At 42.4% G+C, this 23,995-nt stretch overlaps 1 protein-coding gene across 1 annotated transcript in view; it reads right to left on the reverse strand.

The window, feature by feature from the left end:
- LOC126469871 (CD82 antigen) overlaps positions 1–23,995 on the reverse strand; it is a 93,759-nt gene that overhangs the window by 29,879 nt on the left and 39,885 nt on the right. The window contains exons 2-3 of the mRNA XM_050097188.1: positions 17,340–17,534; positions 689–868 (exon numbers count right to left, since the gene is read on the reverse strand). Coding sequence (XP_049953145.1) covers positions 689–868; positions 17,340–17,534 — 375 coding nt within the window. The remainder of the gene's footprint in view (positions 1–688; positions 869–17,339; positions 17,535–23,995) is intronic.

Here is a 23,995-nt window from a genome sequence, read left to right on the forward strand (position 1 = left end):
TCACAATCATTATTTGAAGTATGAAAAATTCACATGTGTAGCATATATACATTAGGCTCCAATCTATAAATATCCTGCTTGTCCTATGAAACAGATGTCAAATACACAGTTTAAAAAAATTTGAACGTATATATTCAAATTTGTTTTTCACTGAACTGAGAAATGTGAACACCATCAAAGTTTTGAAAATGCATATGTAAGAGCTCCAAAGGAAAGAAAGTAAGTATGTTCCCCAGTTTGGGATCTATTAACACTGTGTTCTGAAATGGGTATTATACTTTTTTTCACAAAGACAGCAGTAAGTAAATAGCTGACAATTACTTCCTGAACCAAATTAAAACATTGATAAATTAATGACAGAACCTTTTTGAAAAATTGCTAATTTCATTGACAATGTACCAACATGTGCAGCAAATCGAGAAATTCCATCCACACAGACAGCTATCATATTTTCAGTTTTGAAACTGATTACTAGAAATTTTGATTTGATTGAAGTCTGCTCACTTTGTCCCAAGTGATCTTAAAATACAGAAATACAATCTGAACGAAGAAATGTGCATATGTAATTACCTGCGCGCACACACACACACACACACACACACACACACACACACACACACTTTTGCAGAAAACAGGCAAAAAATTGTTGGAACACAATGTAAAAAAGAAACTACTTTAAAGAACTTACTCCAGACTGTATAGCATCAAATGTAGCTGTACGTGAATCAGCTCCTGATGTTCCATAATCAGCTTGTACGGTTGCAGTAACACTCTGACTGACTAGTTCCTTTAAGCGGTCACTATTGCTATAAGCCCACGCTCCAGCAGCAATTTCCGCAACCAATATTATGAGAAGGAAACAGAAGAACTGAAAAAGAATGCATACTATCATCTTCACAAGATCTTAAACCATCCTTTCTAATACAGAAGTATGTCATTAGAAAATATGCTGGAGTGTAAAGTAATTAAGAATATTGGCATGTAACATCACAACACACACAAACTGAAATCACAAAATGGGAATTTTGGTGAGAGACTAAGTATAATAAAACTGTAATAATTTTGCAAGTACCTGTTCCCATGGTGAAAAACAGTAATTTAATCACAAACAAGTACAAAACTTTACAAGAGTGTCACAACTTGACTACCTACCTGTTTGAAAACAGAAAGATAACTCTGCATAATAACTGATGAGTGCTTAATAATGACACACACACACACACACACACACACACACACACACACACACACACACACAGTACAGTAAAAATAAATTATTGAAGAAGAAAGAAAAATACAAACATACTGACAGACTATGACAAACCAGATGTATGAGGGCTGTTCAAAAAGTAATGTGACTTTTCAAATTGCAAGCAATGTACATTCGATTATCGATCTTTTTGTTGTTACACATGTACCAAACACATGTTCACAGTTTCAAGCATGCAGCACACTTAGTTTGTTCTTGACAGATAGATAATTTAAATGTGTTTTAGTGTGCTCGGCAATTTTTTATTATGATGGTGGTTTGAAAAATTCTCGGAATCACCACCAGAGGTCAGTGCTAGCACAACAAGTTGTTCACGTCATATTCATTGAACTGTTGCCTGTTAACACGGTGGTGACATAGCTCTGTTGTTCCCGCATGGTGATTTGCTAAGATTTGGGGGGGGGGGGGGGGGGGGATATCTAGATTCGAGCAGTGATTTAAGTACTTCGTAGAGAAAGGTATGAAAGCAAAGGACATTTGTGCCGATTTCCAGAATACGCTGGGAGACTCTGCTCCTCCATGTTAAACTGTTGACAAGTGGACAGATGAATTTAAATTTGGTCAAGAGAGCTTAGATGGTCCATGCAGTGGTCGGCCAAGATGTGCCACTACTCCACAAATCATTGCAGAAGTGCACAAAATGGTCTTGGAGGATCACCAATTGAAAGTGCGTGAAATTGCTCACACTTGCCAGATGTCATCTAAAAGGGTATATCACATTTTAACTGAAGAATTAGTAACGAAAAAATTATCTGTAAGATGGGTGTCACGACTAAGCTGGATAAAAATGCATGAGAATGGACATATCTGAACAATGTTTGGCCCGTTTTAGGAGAAATGAACAAGATTGTTTGCGCCGGTTTGTGACCACAGATGAAACTTGGGTGCACTACTATACCCCAAGAGACAACACGCCAGTCAAAGCAGTGGAAACATGCTGATTCTCTGCCACCAAAGAAAGCAAAGAGAATTCCTTCAGCGGAAAAGGTCATGGCATCAATGTTCTGGGATGCAAATGTGATTCTGTTTGTAGATTATCTCCCCATTGGGCAAACAATTACTTTAAAACAGTATGCTCACCTCCTGGGACAAATTGTAACAAAAGATATGCAGAAAAAGTCCAGGTTTAGCAAGGAAGAAAGTCATCTTCCATCAAGTCAATGCGTGCCCGCCCATGTGCCGTCGTCATGGCAAAATTACACAAACTATGGTATGAATTGTTGCCACACCCACCTTATTCACCTGATATGACTCTGTCACACTTCCATCTCTTCCCAAAACTGAAAAATTTTCTTGGTGGACGAAGATTCACTTCAAATGAAGAATTGATAGCTGGAGTTGACAACTATTTTGCAGGCTTGGAGGAAACTCATTTTCAAGATGGGATCAAGGTGCTGGAACAACATTGGACTAAGTGCATTAATCTAAAAGGAGATTACATTGAAAAATAAAAGAAGTTTCAGTGATGTAAGTACTTTTTTCCTATTCCGTTCTGAGAAATTTTTAGACCACCCCGGTATTATAAAAAATGGAGCAAAGAATTTGCATCAAATTGTGTGTGAAAAATGGAATCAAGTGTTCTAAAACACTCGAAATGTTGACAGTGGCATACGGCCAGTCTGCTCTAAGTAAAAAAAAGAAAATTTAGAAATAGTAGAAGTTGTTACAAAGTGGCTGAGAAGATGAAAATGATGAGCCTCACTCTGGATGCCCCAGCACATCAACAACAAATGGTAACATTGAAACTGTGAAGAAAATTGTTTTGGAAGATCATCGAATTACAGTAAGAGAAGTTGTTGAGGATGTTGGAATATCTGTCTGCTCGAGTATTACAATTTTTTCGGATGTTCTGGGCATGGGACGTGTCAGTGAAGTTTGTTCCAAAACTTCTCAATTTTGATCAAAAGAACCGTTACATGAGCACCACTCAGGAGCTCTTGAGTGGTGTCAATGATTATCCTGATTTGCTCAAAAGGGTCATAACTGGTGACGAAACATGGGTTTACGGTTACGATGTCGAAACCAAAGCTCAGTCATCCCAATGGAAGCATCCCGAAGAGCCAAGACCAAAAAAAGCACAATAAGTTCGATCAAATGTCAAAGTTTTGTCTAGTACCTCATGCCACGGAAGTCGAACACGCGCCAGAACAAATGGACGTGGTCAACCCAAAGGCGGCTACTCCGCGCGGCGAGGGCGCCGCCACACGCAGACAGCGGCCATTAGCCACTCCCTCCGGTTTCGTATATAGGGACCTGCTCTGCCCTAGTCCAGTCAGTCTGGTACTCGCTCTGGGTTGAGTTTCTATCTCGGCGGTACTGCGTTCTTGTCGTTGCTCGTTGTTGCTCGTTGTTGACTTTTGCCTGGCTCTGGTTCCGAGTGGATTTACTGTTGGTGTTCGGTGTTGTGGTTTCAACAAACCTCCGTTGTTTATCTCTTCCTTGTTGTGTCAGTCATAGTCGGTCGTGGTCGGTTGTTGGTTGTCGTTGGTCTGTCGGCCAACTCGTCCTCGTGTTTACCCGGTGGTGCGTGCTCCACCGCCAGCGGCTTCCCCGCCTGGCGGCTCCGATCCGCAGCCCAAGGCGTTCCCGCAGTTGGTTGTGGTTACTACATTTTACTCACTGTTTTTTTTTTTTTTTTTTCAATCATTGTGGCATAGTACATAATGAATTTTTGCCTCAAGGTTGTACGGGCTATAAGGCGTAATACCTTGACGTTATGCGCCATTTGAGATATGAAATACGAAAAAAAGTCCGGAATTGTGGGAAAACAATTCATGGCTTTTGCGTCCTGACAATGCACCTGCTCATTCATCCTTGCCTGTGAGATTTTTTGGCCAAAAACACATGAAATCATGCCCCAACCACCATTTTCAACGGATTTGGCCCCCTGTGACTTTTTCCTGTTCCCAAAACTGTGGAGACCTATGAAAGGAAGACGATTTTCAAAGACTGAGGAAATAAAAACTGTATCTCTGGATGTACTCAGGCTGTACCAAAAAGTGCTTATGAGAAGTGCTCCAAGGATTGGCACAAGTGTATTGTATCTGAGGGGGATTACTTTGAAGTATCTGTGTAGTATCCACCACTATTAAATCTCAGCACCGAGCAACAGCACGCTCCATTACGCGCGGCCAAGAAATGCATCACTGGCTGAACTTCTCCGCGCACCGCCCACTGCCAACATCACAGGTCACCTTTGCACGCACACACTTCAGAACAGTGATTGGCCACCCGTAACACTCAGCGATTGGCTGCGCAGAATATACAGCTCCGTTAACCAGCTCTGTTAACTATGGAGCCTCATTTAATGCTGCTCCTGACCCTACAAGCCAGTTCTCATCACGCTATGTTTCTACTCCATGCTGCGGTGGACCTGCTGCTAGATGTTGATTCGGCTGTACTGGAATTTGGACTTCAACACTTGCAATTACTAGATATTGGTATAACCACCATCAATTTATATAATTTTCCATGAAGTGTTCATCTTCAACTTGGCGCTTGGGAACAGAATTATTTGTATCAGTGTTTTGTCAATAAACCATAGAATGGTGACCTATTTTTTCTTTTATTTCTAGTTATAACACAAGAAAATGCCGCCAAGCCATCAACCATCTACACTGTAAGCTCTACTCATGCAACTTATTCATCAGCAGGACAAGAACCAGATGCTGCAACTGAACACTCTCCAACCACTTTTTCAAAGCTTACTACAGATGCAAGCAACACAGCAAGTGTCGGCTTTTCCTTCCTTTGCTAAGGCTTTAGAGGACTGGGAAACCTACAAATCGAGATACTGGAGCATTCCCCACACATTCCAGGTAATGCCAGACTCGTGAAATCTTTGTTTTTGTTGTGGTCAAAATCCGAGATTTACCATCTACTGTGCAAATTGGCCCCTTTATTTAACTCTTCAGAGCTCACCTTTTCAAACATTCAGTCATTGCTGGCTAAATATTACGAGCTTCTTACCTTTGTTATTATGTCCCCGGTAGCAATTTAACAATGCAAGAAACAGCCAGACTCAGCGAATGGCTCTCAGAATTATGCAGAAGGAAAGATCAGAGACATGATCATCCGGGGTACTCCAGACAGATTTCCAGCATGAGGCACTCCAACTCTAAGACTTGTCATTAGACAAAGTTTCAAACTTAGCACAAAGCTTTGAAGTGACCTGAGCAGCAGATAAGAAACAGGAGTCATGAATCAACATAGCAGCCATTAAGGCAAACACATCTGAGCCAGCAGCCAATGCCACACTAACGGCAATTTGGATGTAGCAACTGTACAGGCAGAACACTGTACCATTAACCAACCATGTCCTCCAGCCTGCTCGAGCCGATCAAACTAGTCTTGGGTGCCGAAATGGTGGTTGTTATGTCCGGATCATTTTAAAAAACATCAATGTGAAGACTGTCCTGACAAATGAACCAACTGTCAAAACTGTTCTGTCAATGGCCAGTTAGCTTCCTTAAGTAATAAGTCCTATCAGGCAAGAGAGCCTCCTACCCAACAGATGGATTTTTATCTAGTAACCACTACAGACCTCCAATACACTTTTTGTAGAAGTGCTAATTACAAAGAAACCAGTGCAATCACAAGTAGACATCGGCACAGCCATGAGCATTCTGAATTACGGTACATATTTAAAACTTGCAAGAAACAAAGAGACATCTAATGGCTTATGATAATCACATCAGTATGTGGTCATCAAGTTAAACTGCCAGTGACATATCATAATTTCACCAGCCACATTACCTTCTTAGTCGTTAACAGTGATTCTGCTGAGAACTTGTTTGGACCTGATTCTCTACAGAAATTTGAATTTCAGTAGATGATTATGTGAATTTGTTAGCCGAAGATGTTCTATACTCTGACTTAAAGACACTGACAGGATTATGAGAACCTGTTCACCCCAGAACTTGACACTGTAAACAATTTTGAGGCACCCGACACACTGAAACGTAATGCATGGCCTCAGTAATTTCGAGCTCGCACCATTTTGTTTGCTGTCAGAGACCAAGTAAAGGAAGAATTTGACCATCTAATTGCAATTTCAGTTCTAGAACCTATTCCTTCTAGTCAGTGGGCTACCCCACTAGTCATATTGCAAAAGCCATCGGAAAAGATCCACCTGTGCAGCAATTTTAAAGTAACTGTCAACACCCAATCAGAGATTAAGACATATCCTATTCGAAGCCAGAAGAATTATCGTCAAAATTAAAAGGTGGGACCCACTACTCTAAAATAGACCCCATCAGATTTGTATCTCCAACTTCCCCTTGATGCAGAATCTCCACAGTTTTTTAACACTTAACATCCTGCACAGGCTTTATCATTTGAAATGCCTAATGTTTGTTATAGCATGTACCCCCGCCATTTTTCAGTGGTATTTGCAACAATTATTATTCAAAGTGAATGGATGTATTAACTATTTAGACAACATCATTGTAACAGGGAGAACCTTCATATTCTGAAATCTTTATCCAGTGTCTTAAGGGAGGCTGGCCTAAAATGCAGAAGAGAAAAAGGTTTTTTTCCAGCCTGAGACTGAGTACCTCAATCATCTCATTTCCAGCTCAGGCATTCATCCTCTGGATAAACGTGTCAAAGCTACACTCAAACTTGCTGGACCAACAACGCTTAAGCAACTTCATTCCTTTCTGGGGAAGATATTGCATTACTGAAAGTTCTAACCCACAGCAACAACAGAAACCACCCCCTTGTCCCAGTTACGAAAAAAGTGGGTGCCTTTCCAGTGGACACCAGCACACCAACTTGCGAGCGCACCTTCCACAGGTTGAAATCCTAGTTGTTGACGTCTCTATGGCTCGAATGTTCTGATCCAACAAAGCAGTTATTGCAGCGGACACATCTGATACAGGTGTCTGAGCAGTCCTGGCACACAGGGAGGTGGATGGCTCTGAGCAACCTGTAGCCTATGGATCGAAAGCATTGACTGACACCCAACACAGATAGCCACAAATAGAAAAAGAAGCACTGGCTATCATCTTTCCATTAAAGAAATTCCATGTGTTTGTTTATGGCACCGAGTTTTACCTGAACACAGATCATAAGCCACTGATCTTATTCAATCAAGCAATAAAGATTCCAGACAGGACTGCTAACCACCTCCAGTGCTGGGCTTCACTTTCGGCGCACTACCAGTATGAGATTCACTTCTACAGCACAACTGAGCATGCCAACACTCATGCCTTCTCCCACCTTCCATGGAGACCCAAACCAGAGTTGGGCAAAGAAGAAATTCAGTGTTTTCACATCGAACAAGCAGATGCCGCCATAGATTCTTTTCTCATAACCAGCTCCCGGGATGCAGACACAACCAGTACTGATGAGGTACTCCAACAAGCCCGGACACACACACTTCATGGATGGTCCTAACAACAACCTCCCAAGGCTTCCATCAGCTTTTTAAGGCCCACCATCAGCTCATGCTGATCGATGGAGTAATTCTACATTCTACTCGTTTCCAATGACTAACACCCACGAGTAACCATTCCTTATTCTTTACGTAAGCACATCCTGCAACTATCGTACCAAGGTCACTGAACTCTTGGCTCGCAGTTTCACTTACTGGCTGGGCATGAACCAGGAGATTGAACGACTCACCTAAACATGTCCATCCTGCCAAAACCAGCAGGCAGCCCCAAGACACTCATTTGCTTCTTCGTCACCATGTGCTCGCCCTTGGGAGTGGGTACACACTGATTTTGCAGGGCCCGTGTTTAACACCATGTTCTTGATAGTGGTCAATGCTTACTCCTGATTTCTCAACATTGTCCAATGCAATGCCATATCAACCACCATCACAGCCTTGGGGGGAAAATAATTGTAATTGAAGGTCAGCCAGAAGTACTTTTAACTGACAATGATTGGTTGGATGGATGGTTAGAGGGGAGGGGGGGGGGGGAGGGGCGACCAAACTGTGAGGTCATCAGTCCCTTGTTCCCGGTAACAATTTCACAACAGGAAAAGAAGAAAAGAAAGGAGACATACAGCACAATAACAGGAGAAATGAAGAACCAGAAGAATGACACTAGGACAACCAACACTACTATGGTCACAACAGGAAAAGAAAACCACAGAGAGAAGCAAGAAACAGGTAGAATGGGTAAAAACAATAGAGCAGATGACCATGGCTGGCCGACCACGAGAATAAATAGGGAAAAGCCAGCCACTCTGCGACACAGTAAAACATCCACCCAAAAAGTATTAGAGTGCAGAACATAAAATCACAAAGGACATGTGTGAAAACTTATCTAGAATGATAAAACACACCATCACGTATAAAAGGTAAAACTAAATTAGCTGATGAGGCATTGTCAGCTAAAATTAATGGCAATGAGTCTGGTAACTGAAGAGTCCGTTGCAGGGCAGCCAAAGGAGGACAGTTCACCAAGATATGGGACACTGTCAGCCAGGTGCGGCACCGAAACTGAGGTGGATCACCATGGCGCAGGAGGTAGCCATGTGTCACCCAAGCATGGCCAATGCGGAGCTGGTAGAGAACCACAGAGTCCCTGCAAGAGGCCCGCATGGAGGACTGAAACACATTCGTAGTCTCCTTACTGGCACACAGTTTGTTGTGCGTACTAAGGTTATGCCATTTCGTCTCCCAAAGCCACAAAACCCTGCGGCGTAGTACTGATCACAGGTCAGATGCAGAGAAGCCAATGGTACGACACCGACAGAAGTGCATAACACATGACTTTGCAGCCAAAAACCGGAAACCGTGGGATAGAGCCCTTGACTGCACCTTGGGGACGGCTCCCTGTAGGCGCTGCTCAGCAACACCAGTACTGGTGGAGCAGTTCAAAATGCAGAAGTAGTCTGCTTACGCAGAAGGTGAGACGGATGGCGCAACAGCTGCTGCTAGACCATTAATGGCCACTAAAAAAAAAAAATTGAGAGAGACTCAATACACAGCCCTACAGGACCCCATTCTCCTGGATATGGGGGGGGGGGGGGGGGGGGGGGGAGGGAGGGACTATGGGAGGCACTAACTTTGACACAGAAAGTACAAAGCATCGGGAAATTTTGGATAAAAATCGGGAGCAGGCCTCAGACCCCACTCGTATAATGTGGCACAGATATTATGTCGCCAGGTGGTGTCTTACACTTTTCATAAATCAAAGAAGATGGCAGCAAGGTGTTTGTGTCTGGGAAAGGCTGTACAGATGGCAGACTCGAGGGACCCAAGATTATTAGTGGTAGAGCAACGCTGGCGGAAGCTTGCCTGACATTGAGCCAGTACGCCACGTGACTCTAGGACATGACCCAACCCAACCGCTGACACACCACACGTTCCAGCAGCTTACAAAGAATGTTGGTGAGGCTGATTGGCCAATAGCTATCCACATCAAGTGGGTTTTTACCAGGTTTGAGCACCGGAATGATGGTGCTCTCCTGCCATTGTGATGGAAAGATGCCATCATAACAGATCCCGTTGAAGGTGACTAGGAGATGTGGCTTGTAGACTGTGGATCCGATCTGGCCCAGGAACTGTGTCGGAGCAATGCGCAAGGGCACTGAGGAGCTCTCATTCTGTAAATGGGGAATTTTAGGGTTCACTGTGGTGTGTAATAAATGGAAGGGCTGTCCCTTGCAGTCGCCATTTGAGAGTGCAAACGGCTGGGAGGTAATTCTCCGATGCAGAGGGTCAAGCATAGTGCTCAGCAAAGTGCTCAGGAATCACGTTTGCATTGCTTGATAACACGCGATTTATGTTAACACCAGGATCACCTGTTGGGGGTCTGGTACCCGAACACATGTTTGACCTCTGCCCAGACTTGAAAAGGTGACATCTGGCACCCAATGGCGGACATACATCTGTCCCAACAGTCCTGCTTCCATTGTTTCATAAGTTGGCGAATGCAGGCATGGAGCCATTTAAAGGCTACGAGTTGCTCCAGGGAAGGGTGTCACTTATGCCGCTTTAGAGATCACCGATGCTCCTTAATTGCTTCAGCTACTTTTGGCAACCACCAAGAGACTGCCTTTTGTCAGGGGCACCCTAAAGAGCAAGGGACTGTGTTTTCTGCCACAAACAATTGTTGTTGTCACCTGCCCAACCATCACGTTGATGTTACCGTGTGGGGGAGATTCAACGGTAACTGCAGAGGTTAAAGTTTCCCAGTCCGCCTTGTTTAAAGCCCATCTGGTCAGGCGCCTGGGAGCCTGATGCCGGGGCAGTGACAGGAAGATGGGGAAGTGGTCACTACCACACAGGTCATCATGTGCTCTCCAGTGGATAGATGGACGAAGTCCTGGGCTGCAAATTCAGAAATCAATGGGTGAGTAGCTACCGTGAGAGACACTGAAATGTGTAGCGGCCCCAGTATTTAAGAGGCAGATGTTGAACTGAGACAGTAAAGTTTCGACATCTCTGCCCTGGCCAGTAAGCACGGTGCCACCCCTCAAGGGGTTATGAGCATTAAAACCTCCCGAAAGTACAAAAGGTTTAGGGAGTTGATCAATCAGTGCAGTTAATACATTCAGGAATACTGCTCCAGCTGGAGGAAGATATACATTGCAGACAGTTATTTCTTGTGACATCCTTATTCTGACAGTCACAGCTCCAAGAGGGGTTTGAAGGGGCACAGTTTCATTACAGACTGAGTTTAGGACAAAAACGCAAACTCCACCTGACAGTCAATTATAGTTGCTATGGTCCATGTAGTATACCTTATGGCCACAGAGGGCCATGCAGAAAGCATGGTGTAAATCTTAACAGTTGCCGTAGCTCAGCCAGGTGGTGGAAAAACTGCCCCAATTCCACTGGAGGATGACATCATCGTGAGACTGGGAAGGCATGGAACATTCAATGAGGCAGTTTACTCCTCAGGGTCACCTGTTGCCATCTACTTTTTACCTGAGCAGACTATATCCAATGTGTCCGAGGGTCTAGCGAGATCTAGGTCCTCAGCAGACACCAGACTCTCCACCTTGTCCGCAGACTCAGAGCTTATAGGTAGCGGTGGTGTGGGTGCCACTGCAATTCCCTTGATCTTAGGGACCTTCTTTCTGGATTTCTCTCACTGCTCCTTGTGTTTCCTTGGCTGGGAGGACTTCACTGATTCAGTCTCCAGGACGGAGGATGAGCGTGAAGCCCTACAACCAGCTGCTTTTGGGCTCTTCAGCCACTGGTGGGTGTCATCTTTCCCACTAGCAGAAATCTGGGAAAGGGTTGACCCAAGGGAACCCTTCCTAGTGAGAGGAGCCAAAGAAGACTTACGCTTCTCTGGCTCAAAAGTGGGGACTGATATCCCCGATGGTTGGTTGGGTGGGGTGGGATGGGGTGGGGTGGGGTGGGGTGGGGTGGGGTGGGTTGGGCGATGAGGGGGTGCTACCGAAGTAGGTGGTGCGGGAGCAACAGGGAGGGAAGTGCCCCCCACCGTCAAGGGGACAGAAGTAGTCTTCTGGTTCTGAGAGGCAACAGGAATGTGGGGAACTGATGGGGCAACAACTGTTCCCGTTGCGGCGTAAGAGGATGTCATAGCCAAGGCACTCAAAGTTCCTCAGTGTAGGTCAATTGGTGCAATATCTTTTATTCCACGATTTTCCTCTCTTTATGTAAAATCCTGCCGTCTAGCGAGCAAGGTGAATGATGCTCTCCTTGCAGTTGACACAGATGGGAGACGGGGAACACTGAGTGTTTGGATGTGATGGATGTCCACAATCTCAACATGTGACGCTGGAAGTACAGCAGGAAAACATGTGGCCCAACTTCCAGCACTTAAAGCACCGAATCGGGGTAGGGATATATGGCTTTACATCACAGTAGTAGACCATCACCTTGACCTTCACAGGCATTGTGTCATCCTCGAACGCCAAGATGAAAGCACTGGTGGCAACCTGATTATCCCTCAGACCCCGATGGATGCACTGGACGAAATGAACACCTCACTGCTCTAAATCGGCATGCAGCTCGTCGTCAGACTGCAAAAGAAGGTCCCTGTGGAATGTAATACCCTGGACCATATTTAGGCTCTTATGGGAGCGTGATGGTTACAGAAACATCCCTCAACTTGTCACAAGTGAGTAATGCACTTGACTGGGCAGAGGATGCTGTTTTGATCAAGACTGCATTTCGGACAAGGCCTCCACCTTCCCAAACTTGTCTTCCAAATGCTCCACAAAAAACTGAGGCTTCATTGACATGAAAGGTTCCCCATCAAGTCTCGTACGTACAAGGTACCAGGGCGAATAAGCTGCACTGCCATCCTTAGCCTGGCATTCCTCCCATGGTGTGGCCTGCGATGGTAACGATTTGGGGTCATATTTCTTAGCATTGAAGTTGGACACTGCATGCTTAGAGACTGCTGGCGGCAGAACACCAGCAAGAGATGACGTACTACGCTTCATGGCGTGTCATCCGCCCTGATGCCACCCACTCCAACCACCCAGCCTCAGCAAGGGCCACCTGACACAATGGCCATTTCCGGGAGTCCTGATGCCCCAGGGAGATGGGCATCCACTCAATGGCATACGTGGGGAGTTAGCCGCGCAGCCATCAGCAGAGTGATCCCTGTGTGGTCAGGGGCTACAACCAACAGGGTACATGGCAGCCCCACCACAACAGACTGGCTACCGTGCTGGATATGAGGTGCAAAGAATTCCATGGTCCTCGTAGGCACACAAAATGACACTGCATAGTGGGTGGAGGAAAACACAGCCAGGAAAATGTCCTCGCTCAAGAGATGAAGGATGAGCGGGACTGCAATGCCATGACGAGAAGTGGGCTAAAGATCTCAATGCACGATGGACACAATGCACCATGTAAGGCATCCTTCTCCAATTGACTTGCTCTTCAGGAAAATTTTGAAAAATGGAGGTCAATCCCTACAGGGGACCACCACATAAAGGCCGAAAGGTACGAGACTCCTTTTTGACGCCTCTTACGACAGGCACGAATACCTTGGGCCTATTCTAACCCCCAGGCCCGCAGGGGAAACTGACAACGGTCCACTATTTTGCAGCAAGGAGTATGGTGGTTTCTGTACCCAGCATGGCATTTGCCACATTCCAACACCCCCCTTCCATCCACAATCAAATGGAGAAGCCAAGAGAATGGTTCGCACTTTCAAAACTCAGATGAAGAAACACCTCCAGGATCACTCGACCAATGCATCATTAATTAATTAATTAATTAATTAATTAATTAATTTTATTTTATTTTATTTTTTTATGTTGAGCAATTAAAGGTCCACACCCATCGGAGACAATAGCCCTGCAGTGCTTCTCCATGGATTTCAGCCCGGACCATCTTCAGTTTGTTCATATCAACACCACAGCCAGCATCACTGCTGCCTGCACCCAAGTTCAGCCCTGGGACCTTGGTTTGGGGGAAAGGATTTCACCAGTGACCAGCCTGGATTCCACAAACAATCATGCAGCACCGGGGCTAGAAGGTTTTCGGGGTGCAGTTTCCAGACCAGGAGGTTCTGTGACATGCTAATCAACTTTGTCCCTGACTAGTTTCCCCAACAGTCATTTCCGTCCCCCACCATTACCAGTCACCTAGTTCCTAACCTATCCCAACCCATACAGCCACAGTAACACCAGACTTATACATGCATTTTGCCCACAGCCAGCTGATCAACACCTCACCCCAACAAGAGCGACTACCCCAGATGTCATCCTGCCCCAGAAGCTGCCCTTCCCGGACCACAAGTAATTCCAGATGAAGATGAAGACATGCCACTGGTTCCTCCTGCTCCACCAGCTCCGCTGTCAAGGCCCACACCGTACAACCTTTGCCCCGACCAGGGCATTTTTGTCCGTATGCTCCTGTGCCCCAACTCACCAACGCTGCTGAGGACTCTGAGGAGGATCCTATTAATGTGCCGTTCATTCGCAGCAGATGCTTCCCCAAGGGGGAAGGGGTGTGATATCCACCACTATCACATCTTTGTACCGAGCAGTGGCACACTCCATTGCATGCGGCCGAGAAATACATCGTTCGCCGCACTTTTCCGTGCGCGGCCCGCTGCTAACATCCCCGGCTGCCTTCTTGTGCACACACTTCAGAACACAGCGACTCACCACCGAAGATATACAGCGACCTCAGCCGCCGGCTCCATTAACTATGGAACCTTACTTAACACTGCTCCTGATGCCTACAAGCCAGTTCTCATCATGCTATGTTTCTACTCTACAACTCTGAAGCACTACTCTGTAGTGGACCTGCTATTCGATGTTGATTCAGCTGTGCTCTGGACTTTGAATCCAAGTGCTATACTGGAACTTTCATTTCAACATTCCCTTGGCTTAGTATGTCAACAGACTTCTTATTTCTGCCAGAATTCTGCATTTCACTTAACACTTCCTGGACATTTGTATAACCACCATCAATTTATATAATTTTCCATAAAGTGTTCATCTATAACTTGGCACTTGTTAACAGAATTATTTTTATCAGAGTTGTGTCAATAAACCATAGAACTGTGATGTATTTATTGTGCTATTCCTAGTTATAACACACTGGTTACAAACTGTTTAAAAGAAAGAATTTGACAACGATATGGTATTCCAGTTAATTAATTTAAAATAAGCACTAGCAAAATAATTACTTTAAGTATCTGTGTAAACAAATTATTCTGAGAATCAAGTTGACACCAGTATTGTTCCTCCCCCCTGATTAAGACTTACTTTACACTTTGCTCCTACAGGAAAGACAGCTGTCATGCAGGTTCTACTGGAGTTAGATTATAAGGGTACCTACTGAACTCACTTTGGAAGCTGATGATTACTCTCTTACTTCCAAGAAACCAAACCAGATTTCCAATTCAACATCAGGCTACACTGTGGTAACTTACTGAAGCAGTAAAAATCTTTCCTGATAATTGAAGGACACTCAGATTACTCTCTTTGAGGATTTTTGTACAATGTCAGAAACTGGAATCCTGTGCACCACTAAATGTTAGTCAGCAAAGGTCTCAACTATCGGAGCTGCTTTACTGGGATAGGTAAACAACACTCTCCCTTTGGTAAAGCAGTAACCATCAGTTACCTGGCTTTGCCAAAGATCCATCCAGTTGACTCATGCGTTGTGGTTGTTGAAATGGAAAGATCAAATGAACTCTGGAACTTCTGCCACTATCTCCAAATGATAACTTACAACAACAAATCCTTTTTCCTTTGCTGCAATATTCCCATTTTGCAGAGGCTCCTGAACTTATACATTTTACTTGCCATTTGACTTTGGTTTCATTGCTGGCAGTCTGTAAAATTATGTCTGGCACCTGCATGTGTTAATTTGTGGGTACCTGTGTAGGTGCAGACAGCATTTGCTGCAGCAGGACCATATCTCTGTTGGGCTATGTAACTTTACAATAACTTTATTCATGACTGAGGAAAACACTGCAGCTAAAAGTGGAAATATATTGCTATAATTATCTTCACTGCTTCATCATAATACATTTGCTTGTTAACCTTTGGTTCTTATTTTTACCTCATAAGTAAACTCAGGACATCCACTACTCCACACAGTTTGGTTGTAAAGGAAATTGAAGGCTAGCAGATTGGAGGAACATAATATCCTTAGCTGGTGTGCAGCTGATTCATCAAACAACCAACTATGATGTGATGCATGTAAATACACTGTCACCAAGTTACCTCTGATGACTCTTAATCAGTTGTCTATCTAAAGCAGTTTAACTCTGTATTATTTGAAAAATACAATTCTGGGGAAGTCATATCAGAATGAGACCTACTGGGAAATTGCCAAGGAAATTAAATTTATCGGTGAAGGTCAGATTCTCAACTTCTATCCCACCATCTTTCACAGCACCTGGAGACTTGTCCACTTGGCTACGGTGTGCATCAGAGCCAGTCTCTGCTATCCGGGAGAAAGGGGCTTTGTAAAACCTGGAGACAATGGATAGCTCTTTCTGTAATCCTGTTGAATAAATTGTAGTGACTGCCTATTTTCCTAGCTTAAGAGATTTCTCATGATGGCATGTTTTGCAGCACCTATTGAAAATAAACTTATCAAAAGTTCAGGCCGTAAGCTCCATTTTAAAAAGAATTTAGTGGAACTACTGTGAACTCACAAAACTGAGGAGTCGGTGCAAAGCTGTTGGGAATGAATGAAGCAAGTAGTGGGCTGTTTGGGGAACAAGTGATGCTTCAAGAGTGTTGAGCTTATCAAGTTCATTGTGAGTGATCAATAAAGTTGTTCTCCCAGTACGGAAAGCTTTCAAGAAGTTCTAATACATTCCTCTGTGCGAGTGTGAAATTCTGCTTAATCTGCCAGTTTTCCAGGCACGTCTTGCAGTTTAGTGGGCGTGCAAGTGCTCAGTAGGAAGAGGATGCGCTGCAGAGCATAGAGCCGTTAGGTAGCTGAAGATAGTGTTTCTGTGGATACTTTAAGTGTGGCTTTTTGCTTGTCCTTATGCATTTTTTACTTTTGAACTGTTATCTTGTTTTGTTTTTGGAGTATATTATTGAGTTGATAAAGTCAGTTGTGTGTATTACAGAGTTACTTTGCAGTGTATGTTTCCCAAACTAGGCAGACGGAGCAGAGTGTCTCAAAATAGTTTGACTGCTACAGGGCATTCGGTAGGAGTGACACCTTTAACCCAGTCTCGTGGGTCGAAGCAAAGTTGGTAACCCTTATTTAGACTGACTTAATAGTGTAGCAGAGCAGAGGATTAGTCAGGTCCACCAATAAATGTTTCCAAGTTAATCTACGACGTAACACATCACAAATTGTTTAATAGTAAATGGATTCTGGCCAAAGCCATGAGTAGGACTTAGCATGAAGCCGTGGAAATTCCGTACTAACCAGTTATTGAGCATTGCCTGTCAAACTCTTATCAAAGGGGAGACATACGTTAACAAGTATATTTGTTATAGATTTGTTTTATTATCAATGTGAGCATCATAGCGATGTTTAATATACGCAGCCAACAAGAAACTAGTTTTTATTTTACAATTTCATTATATTAGCATAATCAACTGTGACTGTTATGGGAGTATATCCAGCAGATCACATTATAGCGAAACAGAAAAGGAGACAGAGATATACTCAAAAACAGATCTAACTTACCGATACAAGCATACAAGGAGACTCCCTGTATGCTCCACAACAGCCCAAAAATGCAACTATAAATATTAGTGCACCAGCTGCGAGTAGAATGTATAAGCCTGTATAATAATTTCCATCATCTTCAGTTATGCTCAGGTATGATGTCTTGTCAGTGAGCAGTAAAATAGTAAAAACCAAAATTGTCAGTCCCACCAACTGGAAACAAAATCAAATTACACTCCTTACAATAACAAAATGGCATTCATAAGTACAATGTACATACTATTTTACATTAGCACAATGATAACTCTCAGCTTCCTTTCCGTACAGTTCTATAAAATCTGAACCTTTTTCCCACAGTTAACATACTGAGCTAAAAGTCTGTTACGACATTATATTGTATTGCATTAAAATATATTACATTATATATAATTTTTTACTACATACTGAGGTTCAAAAACTCTCAGTTTATAATTTTTCTGGCTCACTAACAGAACAGATTATCATTCTCAATAGTATTTAAAAAAGGTAACACTATTTTTCTATGACTAGAGCATAAAAAGAAGAGAAGTTTCCTTAAAAGGGTCTAATCTAATCCCATCTGCGTCATTAAATATGAAAAAAATTCAACATATCCTACCATTCTTGGTGACAGGAATTCTAATAAAAGAGCAGATGTCCGAATAGTAAAGGAAGCACCAGAATGCTGCACTTATGCCTACTCTGCCATGTACTGCAAAGTAGGAGTATAAAGACTAAATTTCTGGCACATGGTACTGCTATTAGTGATATCTTCCCCCTAAAATATTCACTTGGATACTTTGATTTTTCAGCACATTATTTCTAATCCACTGCCTCTCAACTATCACATTCCTAAGATGACTGCCACTATTCTTGCAGTAAAAAGTTCGGACATTTCATGAAAGTGGTAGGCAAATATTACATTGCTCCCAGTCTAATGTCATGAGATACATTCATGAGAAATTCGTTTCAATCATTCACAACAATTTTTGAAAAAAAGCATCAAAGCTGTATACAATAAAACTTTGCTAAGGTTGCGTTCTAACAGACATCCCCACACATTCATTCCCTCATGTAATTTTCTGGTATAAAAAATTCATAAAAATTCGCAGTCATGAGTAGTAAATGAATCTATTATGAATCTATTAAGGGTTTATGCTGCCCTAACCACGTAGAAAAGAGTAAATTGCTAGAAAGCATTCTTTTTTACTTTAGTGGTTGTAAGAAGTAACAGGACATTATGATGTGTTGTCTTTACTCTATTGCTTTTAAATTTACTCTTTCATTCTACAGATTAACAAGTACAATGATTTCATGTAAGTATATTTTAACACTTTTGCAACTCAGCCCGAGTCTGTCTCACGTACTGGCTATGAGTCAGTGGGATCCAGGCTCCATCACAAAAGTGTTATGTTTTGATACTCCTATGGCAAGTGCTGACAGGCAGGAGAATTACTAAATTATCAGTTAATAAGTCATGGCTGTAAAATACCAACACAACTGGCTACAAAAGTATGGAGCAACTGGTGTTAGCCAACCTAGGGGATGATTGCTCCGAGTTCTAGAAAAATTTAAGAACACAGGAAGAAATACTGACTTATCGAAGAAAATAGGTTGATGAAAAGTAAACTCTCATTTATAACATTTGTAGATTTAGAAAAAGATCTGACAATGCTGAATACACTCTCCAATTCTCAAGTTATCAGGGATAAAAGGCAAGTAGTAAAATGTTATTTACAACTTGTATGGAAACCAGACTGTATATCCAAGAGTCAAAAGACATGATAATAAACTAAGGAAAAATTTGGAAAGAATTCCAGTTCCAGGAGAATAAATAAAACTAAGGTTAACCAATGACATTGTAATCATGTCAGAAATGGCAAAGGACATCAAAGATCAATTGAACAAAATGGATAACGTCTTGAAAAGAAGTTCTAAGATGGACATCAGTACCAAATGTAATAGCTGCTTTTTGTTATTTGAACGGCAAGATAACTGACAATAGCAGAAGAAGAGTGGACACAAAATTTAGATTGAAAACAATCTTTTTCAAGAAATTTTTCTTACTATGTTAATAATGAACACAAATATTTTAGGAAGTCTTTTCTACAGGTATTTGTTTGGAGTGCTTCATTATATGAAAATGAAAGTTAGACAATAAATAGTACAGACTAGAAGAATAGAATTGTTTCAAATATCTCAAAGGAATGCAAATAATTAGATAGGTAGATTGAGTAACTAATGGAGTATTGGTTCAAATTGAGAAAAGAGAGAGCTTTATGGCACAGCTTGACTAAAAGGAGCGATGTGTTCATGACACATCCTGTGACATCAAGGAATAGTTAAATTGGTAATAGAAGGAAATGTCAACAGCAAATATTTCAGAAGGTGTCCCAGGTATGAATTCAGCAAGCTTCAAATGGATGAAAGGTGCAGTAGTTATGCACATATGAAAATATTTGCACCAGATTGACTATCAGTGATCACTGTATCAAACCATTCTCCAATAGTGATCCCTCCCCTAGCCAATCTGCAACCGACGAAGTACCAAGTAACATCTCTATGTCGGCTTGGACAAGCAAACATGAAGCAACTATGTTGGTTGGAGCGAAATTATTGGTTGAGCTATCCAATATACAACATCTTGTGTGAAAAGTCATGCTCTGACATCTGTGTGACATCTATATTTCGTATCTATAACCTCAAAGTGTTAATGCTTGATAACTAATATTTACTGAACAGTGTCATTAATTTCGGTGACTGTAATGCAAGTTATACTGTGTGTGCTGTTAAATGCCTTTTACTGTATAAACTCAAAGTGTCTCCTTGACAACTACTCCTATCCTGCAGAAGAATTTCTAATAATGTGAAGTGCAAAAACTTACAAATTTTCAGCATGTAGCCATATTAATAAATTAAATTGGGATATGAATATGACTTTTCACAGCATTACAATTTATAATGCAAAATGATTTGTGGAACATGAAACTAATTGTGCTGTGAAGTTCAACAAATACTGCAACTCTGATTAATGCTTGAATAATTTCTCTTCTGAATATATTGATGGAGGAAGATATGTGCATATCTTCACCTGTTTAAACTGTGATCTGTAAAACTAGAACTGGCCATCAACAACAAAATAGTGTGAATAAAGTAGGAGGACCCATTTTTAAAATCCACATTTATGAGATCTACATTTGGCACTATCCTTTAGAGAACCAGTTACCAGCATATTTCACAACTTCAAGATATGAGACTTCAGGATACGTGTGCCCATGTCCATTAACAGGTAAGGGGCATATCACACATTCTCCAGGAATTGTCATGAATTTAAGAACAGAGAACAACATGTGGAAGCATATGCGATAAAAGTTTGTAATACATCATTCATGACAGTAAGCATACACCAAGCACGTGCAGGTAATTTAAATCTATTTATAAATGACGTTTAAGCTTCTTTGGCAAAAAACAAAGAAATACTGGTTGTGATTTTAAAGTACATTTTCTTAAAAATTCTTCCAGTAAGAATTTATTACAGTCAGTAACACTACCATTCAACTTAAGTCCTGCTGTACACTTATTAACCAGGGTAGCTAATTGTTCACAAACAGTCATTGATAATATCTTTGTAGAAAGGTCTATTGAACAAAATTATATTACGAAAATAACAGTCAATGACCTCTCAGACCATGACAGGCAGATCCTATTGTTAACTATTAATATGAGCAAGATATAAAATCCACTGTAGTCAAGGTAGTGTAAGGTCACGTACACTGTAAGCCAATGAAGGCCAACTAAGGACTGTGACTGGATTTGGCTGAACACTGAATGCCAATGCATTGGCATTTTCCTTCTCATCCATACCAAACGAAAGGCTTGGGGCCAAGGGGTTCAGCCATGTGGAATCACAATTACCTCTGATAACTTGCCAACATTGCTCCCATATTATTATTGTTATAAGATAGCATTTTAATTACAATTTCAATGGCTGACATTACGAGGGAAGAAGAGGATTTCTCAGTCTTCACATGTGAAGCATTTATTTTACTGCACGAAGATGATGATCAGAAGAAAATGAGGAGGTAATGACATTGGTGGATGAGCTCTCTTTTTTAAAAAAAGTTATGAGCAATATAGTGGGACAAAATTAATGTCTGACCTTAAAGCTGAAATGGTATATGGGCTATTTCATAATTTTTTTTTTCCAATGAAAGCTACAGATTTCTAATAATTATTGAATTGTGTAGGCCCTAAAATTTACAAAGATAATATCTCTTAGGAGATCTGCACCTGCAGCAGACAATTGTCATGCCCAGTTTTGTTCATTTCTCTTTGTTGTTCACAGTGAAAAGATGTCAATAAAGACACCATTTTTCTTTTCCACATCACGCATATGACTTTTTAAAGCCAACTTATTTCCCTCCAGTTTGTTTTTATATTTGGAGTTCACAGGTGCCCACAAACATTCCAGTTCACATTAAGTTATCAGCTTTCCCTCCCTCCCTCCAGAGGTGAGCACTCTGGCGCCAATGGAACCTGTAGCATTGCGTGGGATCTCTGTTACCACTGCGCCCTCGGATTCGGACGTCCCTGCCAGTCGACACTTGCCTGACAGTGATTGGCGAACCATGGCGGGGTCACGAATCCCTGGGCGGAAGGCAAAAGTTGGTGCTAGCTGCAAGGCTGTACCCTTACACCTCCGTAACATGTTTGAGGTACTGCCCACTGCTGAAAATACTGCCAGCAAGGGCGGCATCGCTTGTTGCGGCAGTGGCCAGTCTTCCTGAGAGTTTGAGACAAGCACAGAAGGTGGGATGGCTTGTCATTGGGAGCTCCTATGTTAGACAGGTGATGGAGTCCCTTAGGGATATGGCAGCTAAGGATGGGAAGAAAGCCAATGTGCACACCGTGTGCATACCGAGGGAGTCATCCAAAATGTGGGAAGGGTCGTTCCACATGCCATGAAGGGTACAGGGTGCAGCCAATGGCAGGTGGTGGCTCATGTCTGCACTAACGACGTGTGTCGCTATGGATCAGAAGAGATTCTCTCTGGTTTCCGGAGGCTATCTGAGTTGGTGAAGACTGCCAGTCTTGCTAGCGAGATGAAGGCAGAGCTAACCATCTGCAGCATTGTAGACAGGACCGACTGCGGACCTTTGGTACAGAGCTGAGTGGAGGGTCTGACTCAGAGGCTCTGACGGTTCTGCGACTGTGCAGGCTGCAGTTCCCTCGCCTTTTGCCATAGGGTGGTGTGGTTTCGGGTTCCGATAAATAGATCAGGTGACCACTACACACAGGAGGCAGCTACATGGGTAGCATTGGCTGTGTGGCGTGGACTGGGCAGTTTTTTTAGGTTAGCCAGCCTCAGGAAAGATCAAAATGGGCTCCAGTACAGGGCAGAGAAACGACGAGAATCGACCAAACAACAGTTGATATTGTAGTTGTAAATTGTCGTAGCTGTGTTGGAAAAGTACCAAGGCTTCAAGCACTGGCAGAAAGCACTGAAGCTGAAATCGTTATAGGAACAGAAAGCTGGCTAAAGCCGGAGATAAATTCTGCTGAAATTTTTACAGAGGTAGAAACAGTGTTCAGAAAGAATAGATTAAATGAAGTAAGTGGTAGTGTGTTTGTGTCTGTTGGTAGTAGTTTATCTTGTAGTGAAGTTGAAATAGATAGTTCCTGCAAATTACTATGGGTAGACGTTATACTCAACAGCTGTACCAAAATAATAATTGGCTCCTTCTACTGACACCCCTGACTCAGATGATATAATAGCTGAACGGTTCAAAGAAAACTTGAATCTCATTACAAATAAGTACCCCACTAATACAGCTATAATTGGTGGAGACTCCAATCTACCCTCAATTTGTTGGCGAAAATACATGATCAAAGCCGGTGGTAGACAGAAAACATTTTCCGAAGTTGTGCAAAATGCTTTCTCTGAGAATTAATTTGAACGATTAGTTCATCAGCCCACACAAATTGTAAACGGTTGCGAAAACACACTTGACCTCTTAGCCACAAATAATACTGATCTAATAGAGATCGTCATGACAGATACAGGGATTAGTGAACACAAGGTCATTGTAGCGAGGCTCAAAACCTTTACCAAAATCACTAAAAATAAATGCAAAATATATCTATTTAAAACAGCAGATAAAGATTCACTTGATGCCTTCCTAAGAGTGTCTCCATTCCTTACAAGCTAATTATGGAAGTGTAGACCAGATATGGCTCAAATTCAAAGATACAAGATCGACAGAAATAGATAGATTCATACCGCAGAAGTTAGTAAGAGAGGGGACTGATCCACCATTGTATGTAAAACACATTTGAACACTGTTGCAGACACAACGAAAAAAGCACGCCAAATTCAGAACACAAAATCCCCAAGACCGGCTAACTTTCACGGAAGCTCGAAATCTACTGCAGACGTCAATGCGAGATGCTTTTAATAGTTTCCACAATGAAACATTGTCTCAAAATATGGTAGAAAAACCCAAAGAGATTCTGGTTGTATGTAAAGTACACCAGTGGCAAAAAACAGTCAATACCATCATTGCGTGACAGCGATTGAAATGTTACCAATGATGGTGCCACTAAAGCGGAATTACTATATACAGTTTTCCATAATTCCTTCACGAAAGATGAAGTAC

Source organism: Schistocerca serialis, chromosome 3 (genome assembly GCF_023864345.2).
Source record: "Schistocerca serialis cubense isolate TAMUIC-IGC-003099 chromosome 3, iqSchSeri2.2, whole genome shotgun sequence".
NCBI lineage: Eukaryota > Metazoa > Arthropoda > Insecta > Orthoptera > Acrididae > Schistocerca > Schistocerca serialis.